At 41.0% G+C, this 17,713-nt stretch overlaps 2 protein-coding genes across 2 annotated transcripts; both read left to right on the top strand.

The window, feature by feature from the left end:
• Positions 1 to 1,185: 1,185 nt before the first annotated feature.
• LOC118778129 lies at positions 1,186 to 5,338 on the top strand. Its single transcript, XM_036529495.1, has 3 exons — positions 1,186 to 3,713; positions 4,032 to 4,087; positions 4,331 to 5,338. Exons 1-3 carry the CDS (start codon positions 1,218 to 1,220, stop codon positions 5,214 to 5,216), a joined length of 3,438 nt encoding a protein of 1,145 aa, XP_036385388.1. The 5' UTR covers positions 1,186 to 1,217; the 3' UTR covers positions 5,217 to 5,338.
• A 3,518-nt stretch (positions 5,339 to 8,856) lies between these two features.
• Positions 8,857 to 17,599, top strand: ppp2cb (protein phosphatase 2, catalytic subunit, beta isozyme). The gene is made up of 7 exons (XM_036528601.1): positions 8,857 to 9,357; positions 13,689 to 13,898; positions 14,237 to 14,410; positions 14,813 to 14,902; positions 15,112 to 15,273; positions 16,451 to 16,569; positions 16,865 to 17,599. The coding sequence occupies exons 1-7, from the start codon at positions 9,256 to 9,258 to the stop codon at positions 16,935 to 16,937; spliced, it is 930 nt and encodes a 309-aa protein (XP_036384494.1). The 5' UTR covers positions 8,857 to 9,255; the 3' UTR covers positions 16,938 to 17,599.
• The last annotated feature ends 114 nt before the right edge of the window (positions 17,600 to 17,713 follow it).

Genomic DNA, 17,713 nt, shown 5'->3' with positions numbered 1-17,713 from the left:
CCAAATGCGAAAACGTCACTCACAACATTTCTAAGGCCCTGGTTGTTGATGAGGAGCTTTCAGATGAAATCTACTGCATGTTGTACAAAAGAATACAATTCAGTCAGTTGTTTCCTTCACAAAGTGGAGGAAGCTTAGTCTCTGATAAACCTTACCTTAAACCTAAAAGCCTAGATAGGCAACATGACAACAGCAATAGCATCTTTACTTTAAAAAGCATAAATTCAGAAAACATAGAACATAGCACCAGCATGGATGAACCTAATGCAGAAGTGAAAAAACTCAACTGCAGGAGCAGAATAGGTCAGTACAACCTTAGAATTACAATAGAAGCTGAGAGTAGGAATATCTGTTTCAGGGAACTGCAGACTCTCTCCAAGAAATTTTCATTTACTGAATATTCAAATAGGAAACATGATGAAGCCATGCTGTTGGATGATGACAAGTCGCTAATCAGCGGCAACATTAGTGTATCCACGAGTGCTGGTACTGATCCTGGAGAGGTACAGATCCATGAGGAAGCTGAAAACACCACATCTGAGAAAGATCAACCAGTTTCCCTCCACCATACCCGTATCTTATCTGAGCCAACACAGTTAGATTCCAAAATCAGAAATAATGAGAACAATACCACTGAACAATGCAATACATCTGTCTCCCAGTCTGTGGGACAATGCAATGCATCAGTCTCCCAATTCAAGTCTTTTAGGAAAAATCAATCCACAGTTCAGCATTCTGTTAGGTCAGAAAGCTCAAGAAAAATGCTTGCTTACTGTGGGGCAAGCAATGGAAACATCAAAAAAGGGCCACAAACTGCAAGGAAGGAAACTGTCAAAACTTCGAGATTGCATCTGACAATGAAACAAAAGGGGAAAGTTGTTTCATGTAGCCAAAAGTCCATGCTATTTAATTCAAAGTCTGTGGGAAAAGGGAACAAAATATCCACCCAGGACACTTTAAGGAGGAAAAAGAATGTGCTGATAGGCCAAATCAGGAGAGAAACCACAAATTCAGCAAGGATTACTTTAAGGTCCTTTTTGATCAACAGAAATAAACTATTTATGAAGGTGGAAAACAGTGACAATACAGTGCTCAACAACACTGCCAGATCAGATAGTGTTGCCAGTAATGTTGACACATCAAGAGATGTTAGAGAAATAAACAACAATGTTGTTGATTTAGAACCAATTCAGGAGGAAGACGGTTTTACAAAATGTATGGCATTGGAAGGCTCTATTATCAGTGCCTCAGACACTGATAACAAACCACATAGTGATGAAGACCAGCTTCAGAACAGAGAGCATCCTCAAGAGATCCTCAGTTGCTGCAATTTTGATAAAGACAATTCGCTTCTCTCAACAAATTGCAGCAACACGGAGTGTATGGATTCAAACCAAGAGGACTTAACACTGAACATGAAATACCAAAATGAGGGTACATCAAAGGAACATACATATACCATCACATCATGTGGAGACACTGCTGTTGAGTCATTCACGTATGAAAAGGATGACAATTCTGGACTCCCTGAAAATCAGCAAAGGGAACCAGAGGCGGAAAGAGACACAGCAAAAGCTGTGGAAGACACAAAAAGTGATGATACCCCAACTTCCACCAAGGACAATATATTAGGTTGTGAAAACATAAATGCCCCAGTTGACACAGTTCCAGAAATGTCCTGTGACAGCAATTGTGGAAAAGCAGTTGGTTGTCTTGCACAAGTAGAAACAGGTAATGGTCTGAAAAGCACATTTACAAATGGAGAAGCGGAAGCAGTAAATACTGTCACACTAAAGGAAACAGACAACCGTTCCCACCTGCAAGAGCATAAAGGGAATAATGGTACACCCACCAAAGAGCTCAGACTCATCACTAAATTAAAGAATTACTTGACAAGATTTGAGTCTTCAATAAATGTACCAGAGCAAAATAACTCTGAATTTGTTGGTGAATATAGAAATGTAGATACACAGCCACTGATTACAGAAACTGGCCCAAGAGACCAGGCAGTAAATGAACAGCAAGAACCTAGATCAGATCCACAAGTTAGGGCGGAATTCCCTCAAACCAATCATCAAAATGGTAGCTTCACATCCAAATCAAACGAAGAAAACTGTAGCTTTTTGCATTCCTCAACAATGACTGAAGAAGAGGCTGGCAAAGGTCATAATCAAACAGAGGAAATGACTACAGTGTTGCTGCCAGTTCTGACTTTGACAAGAATGCATCATGCCAGTGAAGACCTGTCAAATAGCAGAGGTGCAAATCACGCCAATTTAAGATCAGATGAACATCAGAACTGTGATAGAACCATTGGAGCAACACTGGATGAGACAGTTACATTGGAATCAAGTTTAAAGCATAATAATCATCCTGGATACCAAGCTCCCTGGAATGACAGCCAGAGAGTCCATTCTGAGATCTCTGCACAGATTCCTGACACATCTTATTTCATGAGGAATCCCAGCTATCGTTCAGAAGAACAACAAAGTAGCAACACCTACTCCTATGAAACTAGCCAAACAGAAAAAATAATTGTTCTACACAATCCGTGGGCAACTAAACCAAACGGGAACACTAATCACCAGAGCAAAAGCGATCCAAAATGTAACACTACATCCTTTCACAGAGACTACAGTGTGGGTGATATCTCCAGCACTCTAAAGGAGGCTGACTTTGCAGATTCCTTGAATGAACTTAATCTGGTGAGATCCAAATGTGAAGAGATGCTCAACTACTTCATCTCTGCCTTTGAGAGGGACCAAAATATTGACTTCAACACAGCTGTCGTTTCAAGAGATGCTGTCATGGAGAGATACCTAAAGCATCCTCCAGCACCTGTAGATCTGAAGTATGAAGCGCTGAATTCATTTTTAGAGCTGCAGATGATGATGGAAGCTATGCAGTTTGTAGAGAACAAAATGAGATTCATTAGTGGAGAGCCGACCTTCAGGACATTGCTTTGGTATGATCCCTCTTTGAAGGGGGAGCTTTATAAAGGGAAGGCTGGATGCCAGCAGCAGTCATCTTTGTACTCATCCCTCCACGAGAATAATGCCTGTGAGAGCTACAGCAGATTGCATCAGTACTTTTCACATATTCCCACTTTAACACATCCGCATCAAATTTCCTCAGACACATCTCACTATATGTATCTCAAGAACAAGAGGGAGAAACTAGAGATCCAGGTGGCGTTGCAAAATTTTGCAGATTTGGAGAGCTTCTTTCTGTCTTTACCTGTGTCTTGCATTATTAACTTTGGAGACACCTTAGAGGATTTGGAAACGCTCCAGAAGCGTGTCATTTCATTCACAGAGGTTCATTCTAGCCAGCTGCAAGGGCCATTTGATATCGGGAAGGCTGAGCACCTGCTGATCATGCACAGGTTTATTTCTGAGAAAATTAACTATTTGTTGAGTTGCAAAGTAGTAGATGACAAAGTGTCCTGGTTTGGCCTAGAGCATCTTCAGCATGATGCTTCAAAGATGCTGGTGTGGAAGACCCAAAAAACTCAGGTGCCCTATAGATTACTAACAAAGTGTAATGATGCACAGCGGCAAACAGTTATAAGAGAAGACGGGGCTGCTATTTTGCCTTTAAAAAGAAAATCTGTGACTGAAGCTGGGATCCCTACTCAGAAAAAAAGGGTGGCTGTTAAAGACCGCAAATCAGTTCTGCGAGGGAATGCCAAGAAGAGGCAGAACTGTGCACAGGTAAGTTCTAAGACAACAAGAATAGGATATTGGTGTAGATGTGCAATTCTTTTTTAAATGCAAAGTGAATCACAGTCAGAGCAGTATTTAAGAGCTGAAACATAAATCAGTGGAAAGCTTTTAATAGCAGTAATAATTGACCTTATCGAGTTTATTGAAAGACCGGTGTAATACTCGTTTTTTTAAACTAAATCTATTAAGTTACAGCTACTTGGATAGTATTTATTGTATTATACTTGCTAATTTGAGTGTGTGACAGGACAAGTATGTATTGGCTTCTCAAAGGGTTTTAAGATGAATTTTTGCTTCACATTTTAGACCAAATATTATGAAAATGTCTCAGTGAAAAAGGACCTCTCTTCAAGCATGTCAAGGTAAAATGGAAAAACATGGAATATCACTTCATTAAAAGTCCATTAGTTGGTCAGTCTCAGTCTAATGAGACAGAGTGGCACAGTGGATGCTAGACTCTAACCGTGTATACAGTACGAGTATATATGAACCTTGCAGTAAAAGTTTGTCATCTGGGCAGTACTACTGTTTTTCTAGCTTGACTTCTTCCTTCTTCCTACTGGCTGACAAATACAATGCAAGTCAATACTGTTCTCATTCTGCAGGTCTGGGAATATTGTGAAGCCTTCTGCCAAACGTGCAGAGACCCCAGGATCCCTTTTCCATATTGGGGCTCGAAGCGGTGACAGCAGCACCCAATACCAACCAATGACTTGGGCAACTTTCATGGCAGCCCACAACAAGCCTGACCATAACCCTTCACATGTGCACAAAGAAATACCAAGAACTTGGCCACTCATACCTTCTGAACACTGCACAAGTACCTGGACTGAAATGCCATGTGACAGACAGAATCTGGAGTGGAATCCATCTGCATCTTTCTTGCCTCACACATTTAAGCCCTCAATTCTGAAGTCCCATCTTGAGGCAACACCCCACTTGCACACTAATCAGAGTGTGACTGCCACCTACTCCCCGCTGAAGGTGCCTGCTGTGAGGAGTGGGGGAGAAAGCCACCTGGCCTCGCAACAGCAGTGGCATCCAAGCTGGAGCCATAAGGACACACAGGAGTGGAGCCCGAGCAGTAAGCACCCCTGGAGCAGCGTATGGGGCGAAAGCGAACCAGCCCTCGGGTTGCTTCCCTTCAGTGGGGATTATCTGAATCCGCAAAACCACTGGGATCCTGCCCTTTTCTCTTCTCTGTCTCCACTCCAGCCGCCTCTAACATTTCCCTCACAGGGCAGTCCTGCACCACAGTCCCTCTGTGCCCACTCCCCATTCCAAGCCACTACAAAACCCGCCCCTTTGTTGTACAAACCCAAAGCTTTGAGCTACCCCTACTTCCTCTGGAATCAACACACCCACACCACTGCTAGTCCTGCATTGGTTCCCGCCCCACACCTTAATGGAACCAGTTTTCATCCTTACCCAGAAAGGCCCAGGGCTAATTTGTGCCTATCAGATATGACTCAACACAGACATGACCTCTGAAACCATCAAGAGCAGGTGTTTATATGTAGAAAGAAGAAAAGCTAAATAAAGAGGAAATGGATACCACAGCCTTGTTTTGCATACTGTTTGCATTGTATTGTATCAGCCATAAAACACAATGCAGTTTAGACAGCCTATTTACCATGACTATGCTTTGCCGTTTATTTCACAGAATTGTATGATATTTTAAACAAGCTGTTTTTGGAGCAATAAATTCTGCCTCTGTCACTCTACTGTAAAACAGTTAACTGTAACTTATTTGGGTTTCTTGTTTGTTTTTATGCTTTATCTGTATAGTAATTTTGAAAAACTGGTGTAGTCATATTTACTGCTTGTAATATGTGAAGATGTGTCATTCTTTTTCATCTTTTCCATAATTTTCTGTTGTATACATTTGTATGTACGACTATCAAACACTCTTCTGTATATTTTATAGTTCTTTTTTATTGTTTGAGAATCTAAGAGTGCAGCCATTGATGATTTTTGTGAGACCTAAATAAATGGTAATAAAATATAGCTTTATTGGATATTTTGTGAAGGGCTTTGAATATGTATACATCTGAATTTTTAGCTTTAGAGAAAGGTCAACTCTTTTTCAGAGCTGTTTTTCTGACTTCTTCTATACTAAATGACTCACAGCACACCAGTTTGGTGCCACTGGAGAAATACAAGGCAAGAAACAAGAAGGCAAGAAGGATCTGGTAAATCTACACAATGGAGTTCAGCTGAGTGGAAGTGAAATGAGGTAGAGTCATTTGCCAAGTGCAGTCTTCATCAAAATCAAAAACAAAGTGGCATTGCTATAGATTGTCACTGTTGACGAGTTTACAGTTGTCAAATTAGCCATAGAACTGACATTTTAGAAATTTTGAATTCAAAACTTACAACTAGAGCAACTTCAAAGCAGTGAAGTTGTGTCTTTAAATGTATCTCTGCTCAAAGATCTTCTGCTTTTTGTTTGAAAAGTAAAAATAATATTGAGAAGCAATCATGGAACAACTACACAAGAACCCATTTCTCTTTGAAACTGTACTTTGTGTACTGTTATTTTTATTTACTAAACAGTGTATCAGTTGAATCCCTAGGCCGGCTTTGCTCATATATTTGTCTTTTTTAAATTTGAAACCATTGACATTAGATCATCAACTGCTGACATTTTTTGGTTTCAGCCTTCAAGCCGAGGTGTGAAAATTAACAGAGGAAGAGGGAAAAAATGTATCGAGCACCTCTTCCTGTGTGGCTGAAAGAAATTTGGTCTAAAAAAGCACACATGGGAAATGAACTTCTGTTTTTATAAGAGGTCTACAAACAGTTTTTTTTTTTTTTAAGAGGTCTGCATCTTTTCACCGTTCATTTTATATGGCAAATGAAATTGCCTTGCACACACATGCGCCCAAGTGGAAATAGATAAGAGACCATTGCATAATCTGGACTCTATGATACAGCTGGAAAACATTGACTGATTTAGCAGGGGAACACTTAAATGCATCATTTTTCTTTTTTTTTTAATAAGTCCATAATTTCAGTTGCCAGACACACCCCTGAAATTATACTTCTTCCTGGGACTGAAAACGGACTTCTATCATCTCATATTCCAGACTGAAAAGACATATCTATGTAAAAGCATATTTCTGCTTGTTTTACTCACATAAACGAAACTATGAACATGGAAGTTTCTGTGTGCTTTTAAACATTTTTTAAATGTAAAAAATGGTCACGTATATGTATTAATTACCATACTTAAACGTACATTTGAGCATGGTACCTTGTGCTGTAAGCTTTGAACACAATTCTCCTCTTCTAGGTGGTGCTGCAAGCTGGTCTTACTGTCTGCTAAAGCTTTTCATCAGAGTGAAAGTAAACAGACAAAGAAAACTTTTTCTGCAGTTAGCTCTCAACTTACAGAAAGAGAAATGTAATGTAGAAAAATGTATTATACATTAATGAACACCAGGTGATAATTTTATTGTTTAAAAATGGAGTAAGAGCAAGGCTTGCACTTTCAGCAGCTCATGCTCTATGGAAATGAGTTGTGGGGGATATCTCAGCTTAATTTTAGTTTTTTGTCTAGATTGCCACTCCATTAATTCCTTTTTTGTCTTGTCAGTTCTCTTCTTTCACCTATCTGATAAACTTCACCCTTTATACAGTATAAACAAGCAATATTCTGATTCTGACAACAGTTTTCAGTTGATCAAAATAACAATCCTTTTGGTGATTTGAATGTTAGTAAAAAATCAATTATCATATAATTTTTTGCAGATCCAAATAAATGTAACATATTCTATTCAGTATATTTGCATAATGCCACCATGCTATCAGTGTTTCACAATACTGGTCCTGGAGACCCACTGTGTGTGCTTGGTTTTCAGCTGAGCTGTCATTTATTCCTGTTTGATTGAGCTGTTAGCTGAACACTACTCTTAATTTCAATAAATACATGCAGTTATTTATGTCTCTGTGTTTACCCTTTGTCGTGGAATCTCTCCTTCTAGAAAGAAACCTCAGTGATGAAACAGAGTCAGAGTGCAGTAAGACAATTCCATGTTTATTCTGAAAGCTCTGAGGGGAAAGTCATCCAACAACTCGCAAAGAGAAGTCAGAGCAATTCCAACTTTCGCTAGTGTAGATCACAATTTTTATGCGGTGATAAGGCGTGCAACTCTCAAATGGGCGCATACGTCATTTCAATTATAATTGTGTTTTGAAATATTCTGTGGTTAGCAGTTAACTCCCAAAAAAAAAAAAAATTCTTTTAAACTTGAGCTAGGTGAAACCATATCTATTGCTGACCGGGCATGGCCTGGGTGCTTCCTTAGACCCACACAGGACAGAAACCGGTCAAGGCCGTGGAGCAGATACTCTGGAAAGATACAACATCCTTAACATTTCAGAAGAATACACAGAGGGCTTTGTGAAGAATAACATCTTTGTGTATAGGTTTTATACATGCAGGTGGAAACAAAGAGTACAAAATGATCACACAGAAGGCACTCAGCTCTTACACCTTATATTAAATATTTGCGAAGAAAATATGCTGTTGAAGATGAAAAAACGAAACTCATTGGTTCAACATAGTTTGGTGAATATCTGTCACTCGTACAAATGTAGTAAAGCTGTCCCAGTTAAGTATAATTAGTTGTTCAATTTCTTATTGCCCCACTTAACAGTTTATTACTTTCAATCCATTAAGATGAATACTTGTTTTTTTTTTACTTATTTTATTTCTTTAAAATCACATTTAAATAACTTACAGAAATATCTCACATGTACACTTTTGTTAAAGCAAACATGTTTACAACCCTTACTGTATCTGTAACACAGAACAGAGAACACAGCAGATATGTAAGTGAAGTCAAGTAAAATACTCATTTCATAGCTCAATTAAACCGAATAAACTGGGGGTTCAGTGGGAATGCAAACCAACATTCACTGGGTCCTCGAGACCAGGGTAACTTTAACACCGACGTTAAAACATTTTACGCAGTCGAGAAAAAAATGAATGCTTGCAAATGTTATTGGTCTTCTGAACCACAGGAGGGCGCAGACATGTTCCTGCTTAATGTCTGAAGGCATTCAACGTAGTTACATTCTACTCTTCGGTGAGTGTCGTTTTCTTGTTTTTCGAAATGCATTGATCTGGTGGAAATGCCACTGTGATGACGTCGATGCGAGGCGAACGCGGAGCCGGGCGGCCATTACACAGCCAAGTTTCCCTGGGAAGGTCGGAGGGAAAAGGGAGCTAGCTTGCTATTTTCGGTACAGAACAACTGCGACGTTTCCCCTCACACACCTAGTCGATCCTGGAGCGTCGCGGAACCATTTAGTTGAGACCATAGGATCGCACTGATAAACTTGTTATTTTTGGTTTCTGTTCCGACTCGGGACATACGCATAACGAGTCCAAGTCCCAGCCCCTGCATCCCATTTCGAGAAAAAAATATTCAGCCAACGTTGGTAGCTATCAACCTAGTATCTTATCAGACTAGACACGAGTAAACAGAATTTTTAGCTAAATCTCGGTTCCTTTTATTTAAAAATGGACGATAAAGCTTTTACAAAGGAATTAGACCAATGGGTCGAACAACTGAACGAGTGCAAGCAGCTGACGGAGAATCAAGTGAGAACGCTGTGCGAAAAGGTAAGAAAGAAGCCTGTTAGCTGGCATCGGCCGGCTAACGGTAGCTTCCTACCCGTTTCCATCCGAAGGCCATTTTGATATTAGTTGCTGACATGCACATATTAGCATGTGCTTTCGCTGTTAGCTAACGTTCGCCAAATAAACTAATCACTTGACAGAATCACACATAATTGTGCAAGCTGTCAATACCTGGCCTTGCACTTGGCTAACGTTAGCTAGCTACGGTTGCGCTGTCACATTCTGTTTAGTTAACATTGCTAGCTAGCCGGCTAATGTTACTTTGCTTTACTCGGTTGTCAGACAGCACGTAGCTAGCAATTTGGTTCTGTTGATGACCAACGTTAGACTTGCTATTCTAGATTTCTAGCTATTCTGAGTGGTTGGCTAGCACATATGCGTGTATTTTCTTACCTTACTGGAGAGTTATGTACAGTATGTCACCGAAGAAGGCCGAAACAGAAGCTGACCAACATGGGAAATACTGTTAGACTAGCTAACATTTGGTAGCTTGCTGGGTTAGTCGTTGTCACTTAAACATTAAATTAGCTTTAATTAGCTTTAATGTCTATTAGCTAGTCGTTTTATTTGGTGTGTACTCTGGCTGTATATTCCATTGTACTGGAATGGCAGGTTTGTTTGCACCATTGGTTGTTTGGTAGCAAGATGGTTAATCTTAGCCAGTGAAGTTAGCTTTCAACACGCCGTGTTAGCTACATAGGCTCCGGCAAACTTAATAAAAGTCGTTTATATCGATACAGGCATACGAGTTTAGCCAAGTTAGTCGACAGCTAAATACCTAAATGAGTTTGCTGCTTAATAGTCGTTTGGTTCATCCAGTCTGAGCTTGTCATGAATATGCTCTATTGGGTCTATGTGTAGGTAGCGAGAGGTGGTTTTAATTCTTTTTTCTGTGAGGCGTTTGGCCAAACGACAAAAGAGTTGACATATTCCCTGTGAACCAACTTTTCTCTGGTAAATGATGTCAGCACAGTCGAAACAACCCCTTCCGCACTGCTGCACAGAGGGAAGTCGGTGAGGACATCAGTTTTCCTCAACCATAACATGTTATCAGCGTAAGCTACTAGAAGGTAGACCGAGACATTTGACACGCTGATTTGTTGCAACAGTTACCTCATGATGGCCAGACATGAACTGTTGGATAGTGGTCAACGTAGTTATTGGTTACGAGGTTTCAAAAAATAACTTTGCGTCCTCTTTGGTTGCTAGTTATAAGAGAGTACCTTGGTGCCACAAAGGAGTGGGTCAGATGTAGCTGCATTTTTTGTGACAGATCTCCATTATGCCAGTTTACTACATAATGTTTCCGTTTTTTCACCTGCTGTTCATTTCTAATCAATAACTACCAATACCATTTGTGCAAAAAGGCGATGAAACCAACTATTACCAATTCAAATAGTTACTGTATTACGAATTTCAGAAAGACATTACGTAGATGACTGCTTAACTATAATTATATATTTGTATATTGAAGAGTTGTCAGAACTGATTCAAACCGAGGGCCCAAAACTAGGGGAGCTGTACATGGGAAAACGAATAAAACGAGTCGGCTGTCAGTGTTTTCAGACTCTTTTCTGCCACAGTGTAGACGCAGAACATTATCTGCAAGTAGCAATCTGTTGCCATGGCAATCAGGCACGAGGGTAATTTGAGGAGAGGCAGATCAGAGAGAGAGCTAATTCAGAAATGAGCAAATGAAACATTTTGGAAGCAATTAAAAGGAGAAAAACACATACAGGAACACACAACATTCAGCTTTTTTGGAATGCTACAGTTATAGATACTTTAATTTACAGATAAGATGAATTGAATTGAATTAATAGAAGGACTCGGTGGAGGGGGTTAATACTAGCTAAATTTATCTTTGGATGGATAGTTCTGTAAGGTAGTTAAGCTGATTCAGTTTGAAGTTAATATCCTGATACCATGTGCCAATGTCTGGAAACTTTGGAGAATATGAGCTTTTATATTTATATATATATATATATATAAGCACACACACACACAAATGTCTCCCTCTAATTTCAGTTTTCACTATGTTTGTAATACAGAATTGCATGTCACACATCACACAGCCCTGAATGCTTTAAAATAGACCATTATACATGCATTTGTCATTTATACCTTGCTGTCTTCTGTAAAGGAAGAGGTGAAATTAGAGGATTAGACTACTAAACATCAAAGATGCTTAATTTTTTTTGCAATTTACCCACAGTGCTTTCACCATATGTATCTAGTTCAGCTCTTCACATTCGATATCATATGTATGGTTAACCTACAGGTACATTTTGTTGGTATTCACGTTTCCATTCTTGGGTGAAGTGTAGTATTAGTGTACAGCTTTTCATTACTAAGCTCATGTTGCTGCCCTGTATTTTTTTTCAGCATGGTGCTACTTCATATGAAGTATGTGACCATATTTTTTACACCAAAAGGTGCAGACTTAGGTCGAAAAATGCTTTGTATCGTTTTTTTAAAAGCGTTGCTCGTTCCTCATAGCAACTGTTCTAGAGGACATTGAGGCAAACATGAAATGAGCACATGTTCGTTAGCAGGTTGCATTAAAAGAAAATGACATCAGAGAACTTGCAACTTGAAATTGATGTCATGAATGACTTTCTCTTGTGACTAATGTATTGAAACATGGATTGTGAGGTCAGCTGGGATTACTGCAGCAGAACTGCTGTGCAAAGGCACACGACCTTGGTTGTTACCCGCGTCTAATCCGTGTCTTGGTGATTTCCAGTAGGTGTCCCAGGCCGACGCCTGCATGATGGACTCTGCTGTATAAACACTTTTCCTTGCATCACGGCAGCTTTCTCAGAACAGAGGGGTGGGGCCGCTCTGCAGGGAGGTCTCCGTGGAGACAAACTCTCTCTAGCGCTGTCACCACAGAGATGCTGGGCTGTTCGCTCAGCAGACTGCACCTTAGTGTAGCTGCTCTCGACATGAAAGCGTCAAAACTTACTTTACTCAGCCGATTATTTTTTTCTGCTTAAATGGATGGAATCTCATTTAGACTTGGACAAGAGACTGAGGCTTACACTCTCCGCTGGTAGTCATTCAGAGAAACAATTGCTTTATGAAACCATGTTTACAGCATTATACTTTTCCCATGTTTTTTTAGCATCGCTAACATGGGGAGTTGATTATAGAGGATGTTGCAGCTTAATCCAACTCTCCGCATGGAATTTCACCTGGCTATTGAAGCTTGTTTAACCACAGCGTTCTGGAATATTGTAGTTATGGATTGCATTTTGCAGGGGTCTGCAGCCGTTTGCAGTAATGGTGAATAACACTAGCTATGCCTTGGCATGTCTAACAAACATTGTTCATGTATGGTTTGTTTTCAGGGCCGTTGACTCACTGTGATATGCATGAAAATGGTCGTCTGATTTAATATGGAATGATTCCTAATGTCCACATAAATATATGACCCCTTAATTCCGCTGACTGCCAAGGACACACTGTCAGTTTTGGTCAACGTCGAACACATACACACATTTATTTGGGTGCCACAATATTTTTTGGTAGAAAATTCATATTGATGTCACTGATATGACATTTTTATCACAAAATATACAGAAAATAGATGTTGTGTGGTGAGAATTTCTTTTAATCTGTGCACAAAACAAACAAAAGGTGACATATCCTGAAAACATACAGATAAACTATCACTGTGTTGATAATAATAGAGATTGAGAAAATATCTATTTGACATTTTGTTTCTCTGAACGCCAGTATTTTCATTTGATGTATCCATACTGGGGGAGGTAAACCGAGTATCACTGAAGCCTGCAGGCGGCCTTTCTTTATGTGCATGAGAGCAACCTGAGTTAAGTGTAACCTGCACTGTGCAGGGTTTGTTTTATCTAGCAATTTGTTGTGGTGCTTTACTGTGGGTATTTTTGATGTTGCAAAAAATAGAAACACCATACACAATGTCTTGTTTTCTTTTTGGGTGTAGAGAATGCCATGTACATTAGGGTCACCGTTTAGTAAATCTTATCAGCTGGGGCTTTTTTATTAAGCCATAACAGCATCCAGCGGTTTTTCATTAAATATCATATGAATATGATAAATATATCATAATTCATTTGCAAATGGAACACCAGCCCATGCTGCACACTGCTTTAATAAATAAAACTCTTCCGCTGTGGTCACTGTGATCTGCAGGTTGTTGAACGCTATTGTAGCTCCATGAGACGATCCGATTCCACAGGTTGTGAATTACACAGCTACAGTTGACCCAACGTGTGATTGTGGCGCCCGTCGCGGTAAACCGATATCCACCCTTTTGTCCTCCTCCGCAGGCTAAAGAGATCCTGACCAAGGAGTCAAATGTTCAGGAGGTGCGCTGCCCCGTCACCGTCTGCGGGGACGTCCACGGCCAGTTCCACGACCTCATGGAGCTCTTCAGAATCGGGGGCAAGTCGCCCGACACCAACTACCTATTCATGGGCGACTACGTGGACAGAGGCTACTACTCAGTGGAAACAGTGACACTTCTTGTAGCATTAAAGGTGGGCTCCCATCTGCACGTCGTCAGGGCAAATCATGTCCGTAAGAGTGGAAAGTAGAAATGTTCAGGCATTGTTTTTGTGCGGTTAAATTCAGACAGTCATTGCTGTCTGGGTTTTTATAAATATTTTAAAAGGGGAAGTTGTACCTTTTGCGCACTTACCCACCACAATCCCATACACTCTGACATGATTTGTCATATTTTCACAGGGCTGACACAGGTTTTAGAAAAATGGTGGTCCTGGGGTCCAGACTGTGTTAGTTAATTTGCCACGCATCATGAGAACCAAAACCCAAGGGTCAATTTGCTCAGTGTCACATCCTCTCTGCTTCCCCCAAGGTCCGTTACCCAGAACGCATCACGATATTGAGAGGCAACCATGAAAGCAGGCAGATCACACAGGTGTACGGTTTCTACGACGAGTGCCTGAGGAAGTACGGCAACGCCAACGTGTGGAAGTATTTCACAGACCTCTTCGACTATCTCCCGCTGACGGCCCTGGTAGACGGACAGGTGAGGACCGCTGCGCATTAATTACAAAGAATTTGAAGGAACAAGAGTACGTCAGAAATGCGCGGGAGACTGCTGCCTGCTGTTCAGTCAAGGGCACCGAGCCTCCAGTGAATGACATGGATTCCATCAACCCAAGGTTAAGCTAAGCAGTGAAAACTTATTCTTAATGGGCTATTGTTTGCAGCCTGTCCTTGAGTCAAGATTAAGTTCAAGGTGTATTAGAGATGCGGGAACACGAAACACGAGTATTGCAGGCCTTCAGTGCTCTGCCTTTTGGGCGTATTTTTAAAATGAAACTGCGAATGGAGCCTCCCCTATTTGTGTTCATCACCCGGAACCTGTTTGTATTTTAACTTGAAGAAAAGGCTCTTAACAAGTGATGTTTGTTCTCTCTTTGGTTAGATATTTTGCCTGCACGGTGGGCTCTCTCCCTCAATAGACACACTGGATCACATCCGGGCTCTGGATCGCCTTCAGGAGGTCCCGCATGAGGTGAGTCTCCACTGTGCTGGGGACAGGATACGGGATGTCATTTTGGAGCCAGGGTGGGAGGACCAATGGGAGAGGGAGACAAGGTCTCTTGATACAACTGTCCGTCATGGCTTTTCGTATGGCCATTGCAACCGTACGCTCCGTGTCTGAGGTGTCCCGTGTGAGCTGCTCTGTGTTGCCTGCCGAGCTGACTCTCCCCTGTATTCCAGGGGCCCATGTGTGACCTGCTGTGGTCCGACCCCGACGACCGCGGGGGCTGGGGGATCTCCCCCCGAGGAGCCGGCTACACCTTCGGCCAGGACATCTCGGAAACTTTCAACCACGCCAACGGCCTCACCCTTGTGTCCCGCGCCCACCAGCTCGTCATGGAGGTGAGGTCCGGCTCCGCCCTGTGTACGGCCAGCAGTGGCGTCAGTCCAGGCAAACTGACCAGTGAGGAGAAATGAAACATAGGAGGGGGTTTTTGTTTGTTTTGGTCTGGTCGGGAGCCCCTCTGCCCGCTGCACTGCAGGAGTTGGCCATTTAGCAGGAATGAATAATTGAAGAGGGTTGTTCGTATTTATAGTGTTGCCTGTCTCCACCCTTGGGTTCAGAGTGAGGGAAGAGAAGCTCTCGTTGAACCAGCCAGTGCTTGGGAGGATGTGGGCTTTTCATTCAGAATTGGGGTCACACGTGCATTGCTCCTACAAGTGTTCCCCCGAAACTCTGGAGATTCCTAAAGCGTCATGTGTTCGGTGCTTTTTAGGTCTTCGTGTTCTTTCATTACGAAAAAGAAATGTGGCATAAGGAGTACAGAAATTATCCTTCAGTTGAGATGACGATGAATTGTAGAGGATGTCTGTGTATCACCCCAATTTTAATACAACACACAATTTTTTAAAAAAAATACAGTGTTATTGTGGTTTAAACATGAAAGATTCAATCAGTCAAGCTTAGTGTTTTGTTTTACAGTTCTGTTTAAACTGACTCAAACAGCAGGCGGACAGCATCTCATATTGCATGAAATGACATGTTCCCGTTACAAAGCAGTGAAACATTACAGCAGAGCTCCTCAAACCCTGAATACTGAGAATCCCACTGATTCATGTAATTTCCTGTAGTGTCTCTGGATGGTACAACTTGTGTCTAAACAAATTCAGATAAATTGCCTACAGAATCATCTTGTGACTTCATGTGAATCGAGTATTAGGCCACCAGGAAAGTCAGACCTTTTCACTGTGAATGCATATCATGCTTGTAACTAATGAGTGGCTTTTGGAATAAGAAACGATTGTTTGTGAAAGCAGCCTGAATCTCTCACACTTTGTGTGGATGCTAAATAATTGTAATGTGTTACTGTCCCAATGTAAATGTGCCATTGATGGTCAAGGGCATTTTTCCATACAAATTTCATGTAGTGAATTTGTACCTCTCGCCAGTATTGGCTCCAGATATATGAAAAGCCTTCTTTGTGTAACACAAATGTGACAGGGTTGTCAAAGGGTTTTAGAAACGTAGTCATTCAATGTTTAGATTCAGTTGAATAACAAATATTTCTTTCTCTTCTAGGGTTACAACTGGTGTCATGACAGAAACGTTGTCACTATCTTCAGTGCGCCAAACTACTGCTATCGCTGTGGCAACCAAGCTGCCATCATGGAACTGGACGACACTCTTAAATACTCTTTGTAAGAAACATTTTGTTCACTTTTAGCATTTTTAGTGTGCAGTTCTGTCAGTCAAGAAATTATCATTCTTTTCCCAATAATTACCAGTTAAGATGACTACGATTTTTGGGCAATTTTCAGAGATCTTTTTGAGAGGAATAAGAACCCAGCTTAAGTAGAGAATCTAAACCTTTAGGATAGGATAATGTGTGTGTAAGGATAGTGTATGTTTGTTTGAGAAACTCTGCTCTGCTCAGCGTTATGTTTGAACTAGGCAGAGTCACCTGTAACTCTGCTGTATCTCTTGCTCCCACAGCCTTCAATTTGACCCTGCGCCTCGCCGCGGAGAGCCCCACGTCACCCGCCGCACCCCCGATTACTTCCTATAAACGTCACATGACCTGGTGTAGGACTGCGCCAAGACAAAAAAAAAAAGGAAAACTCTCGATGAAATATATATTAAAAAGTGGGATCTGTTACAACATGAAAGCACTAACATGGACCAAAATGTGCCATATACGCAAGAAGCATTTAGTACACGCATACAAATTGCCCTGTGTCTCCGTACTGCGGCATGTGTCCCATTTAGCCTTCAGCTCAACAGTCAAACAATGCCTGCTGTATACTACTCGTAGTAATGTTCTTTTTTGTTCCTGAGCTGTACATTGCATAAAGCAAAGAGAGACCTATGTGACAACTCGCTTTTTTTTCAACTTCACTGGACAGATTTTACATTTTGAGTTGGCAATGCCGGGCATGTGAATTACGGTATTTTATAATGCACAAGCTTACCCACCCCCCCACCCCATCGCCCTTACTTCACCAAACACTATGAACTATTTGGGAATGAATGCTTAAATGGAAGGAGAAACCTTTTCCTTTTTGGGAGTGTATGCTTTCATGTATAAGGACCCCCCTTGCTTACCCATACCCCTCCCTTTTGTCTAATCTTACTGTTTTGTGTTTACTGTATCTTTTTTCTGTATATTTGTCATGAAGTGATTGCATCTTCTTTGGTGTATTTGAACAAATAAAGTACTTTTGATCGTAACTACACCAGGTTACTGACTCTTTAAGAGTGGTGATATTTTCAAGAAGACTACTTTGAAATAGAAGCTTATCTTTTTTATTGAACCAGAAAAAGTACTTTCCCTTTGAAATTCAT

This window comes from Megalops cyprinoides, chromosome 5, assembly GCF_013368585.1.
Source record: "Megalops cyprinoides isolate fMegCyp1 chromosome 5, fMegCyp1.pri, whole genome shotgun sequence".
NCBI classification, from domain to species: Eukaryota; Metazoa; Chordata; class Actinopteri; order Elopiformes; family Megalopidae; genus Megalops; species Megalops cyprinoides.
This window is presented reverse-complemented; position numbering and strand designations above follow the sequence as displayed.

Excerpts from the sequence above, each read along its gene's own strand:
- LOC118778129 (XM_036529495.1), top strand. The coding sequence starts at position 1,218 with ATGGCATTGGAAGGCTCTATTATCAGTGCCTCAGACACTGATAACAAA. Across the intron at positions 3,714-4,031 it reads AGAGGCAGAACTGTGCACAG|ACCAAATATTATGAAAATGT; the intron begins GTAAGTTCTAAG and ends TTCACATTTTAG. Across the intron at positions 4,088-4,330 it reads CTCTCTTCAAGCATGTCAAG|GTCTGGGAATATTGTGAAGC; the intron begins GTAAAATGGAAA and ends CTCATTCTGCAG.
- ppp2cb (XM_036528601.1), top strand. The coding sequence starts at position 9,256 with ATGGACGATAAAGCTTTTACAAAGGAATTAGACCAATGGGTCGAACAA. Across the intron at positions 13,899-14,236 it reads CACTTCTTGTAGCATTAAAG|GTCCGTTACCCAGAACGCAT; the intron begins GTGGGCTCCCAT and ends GCTTCCCCCAAG. Across the intron at positions 15,274-16,450 it reads CCCACCAGCTCGTCATGGAG|GGTTACAACTGGTGTCATGA; the intron begins GTGAGGTCCGGC and ends TTTCTCTTCTAG.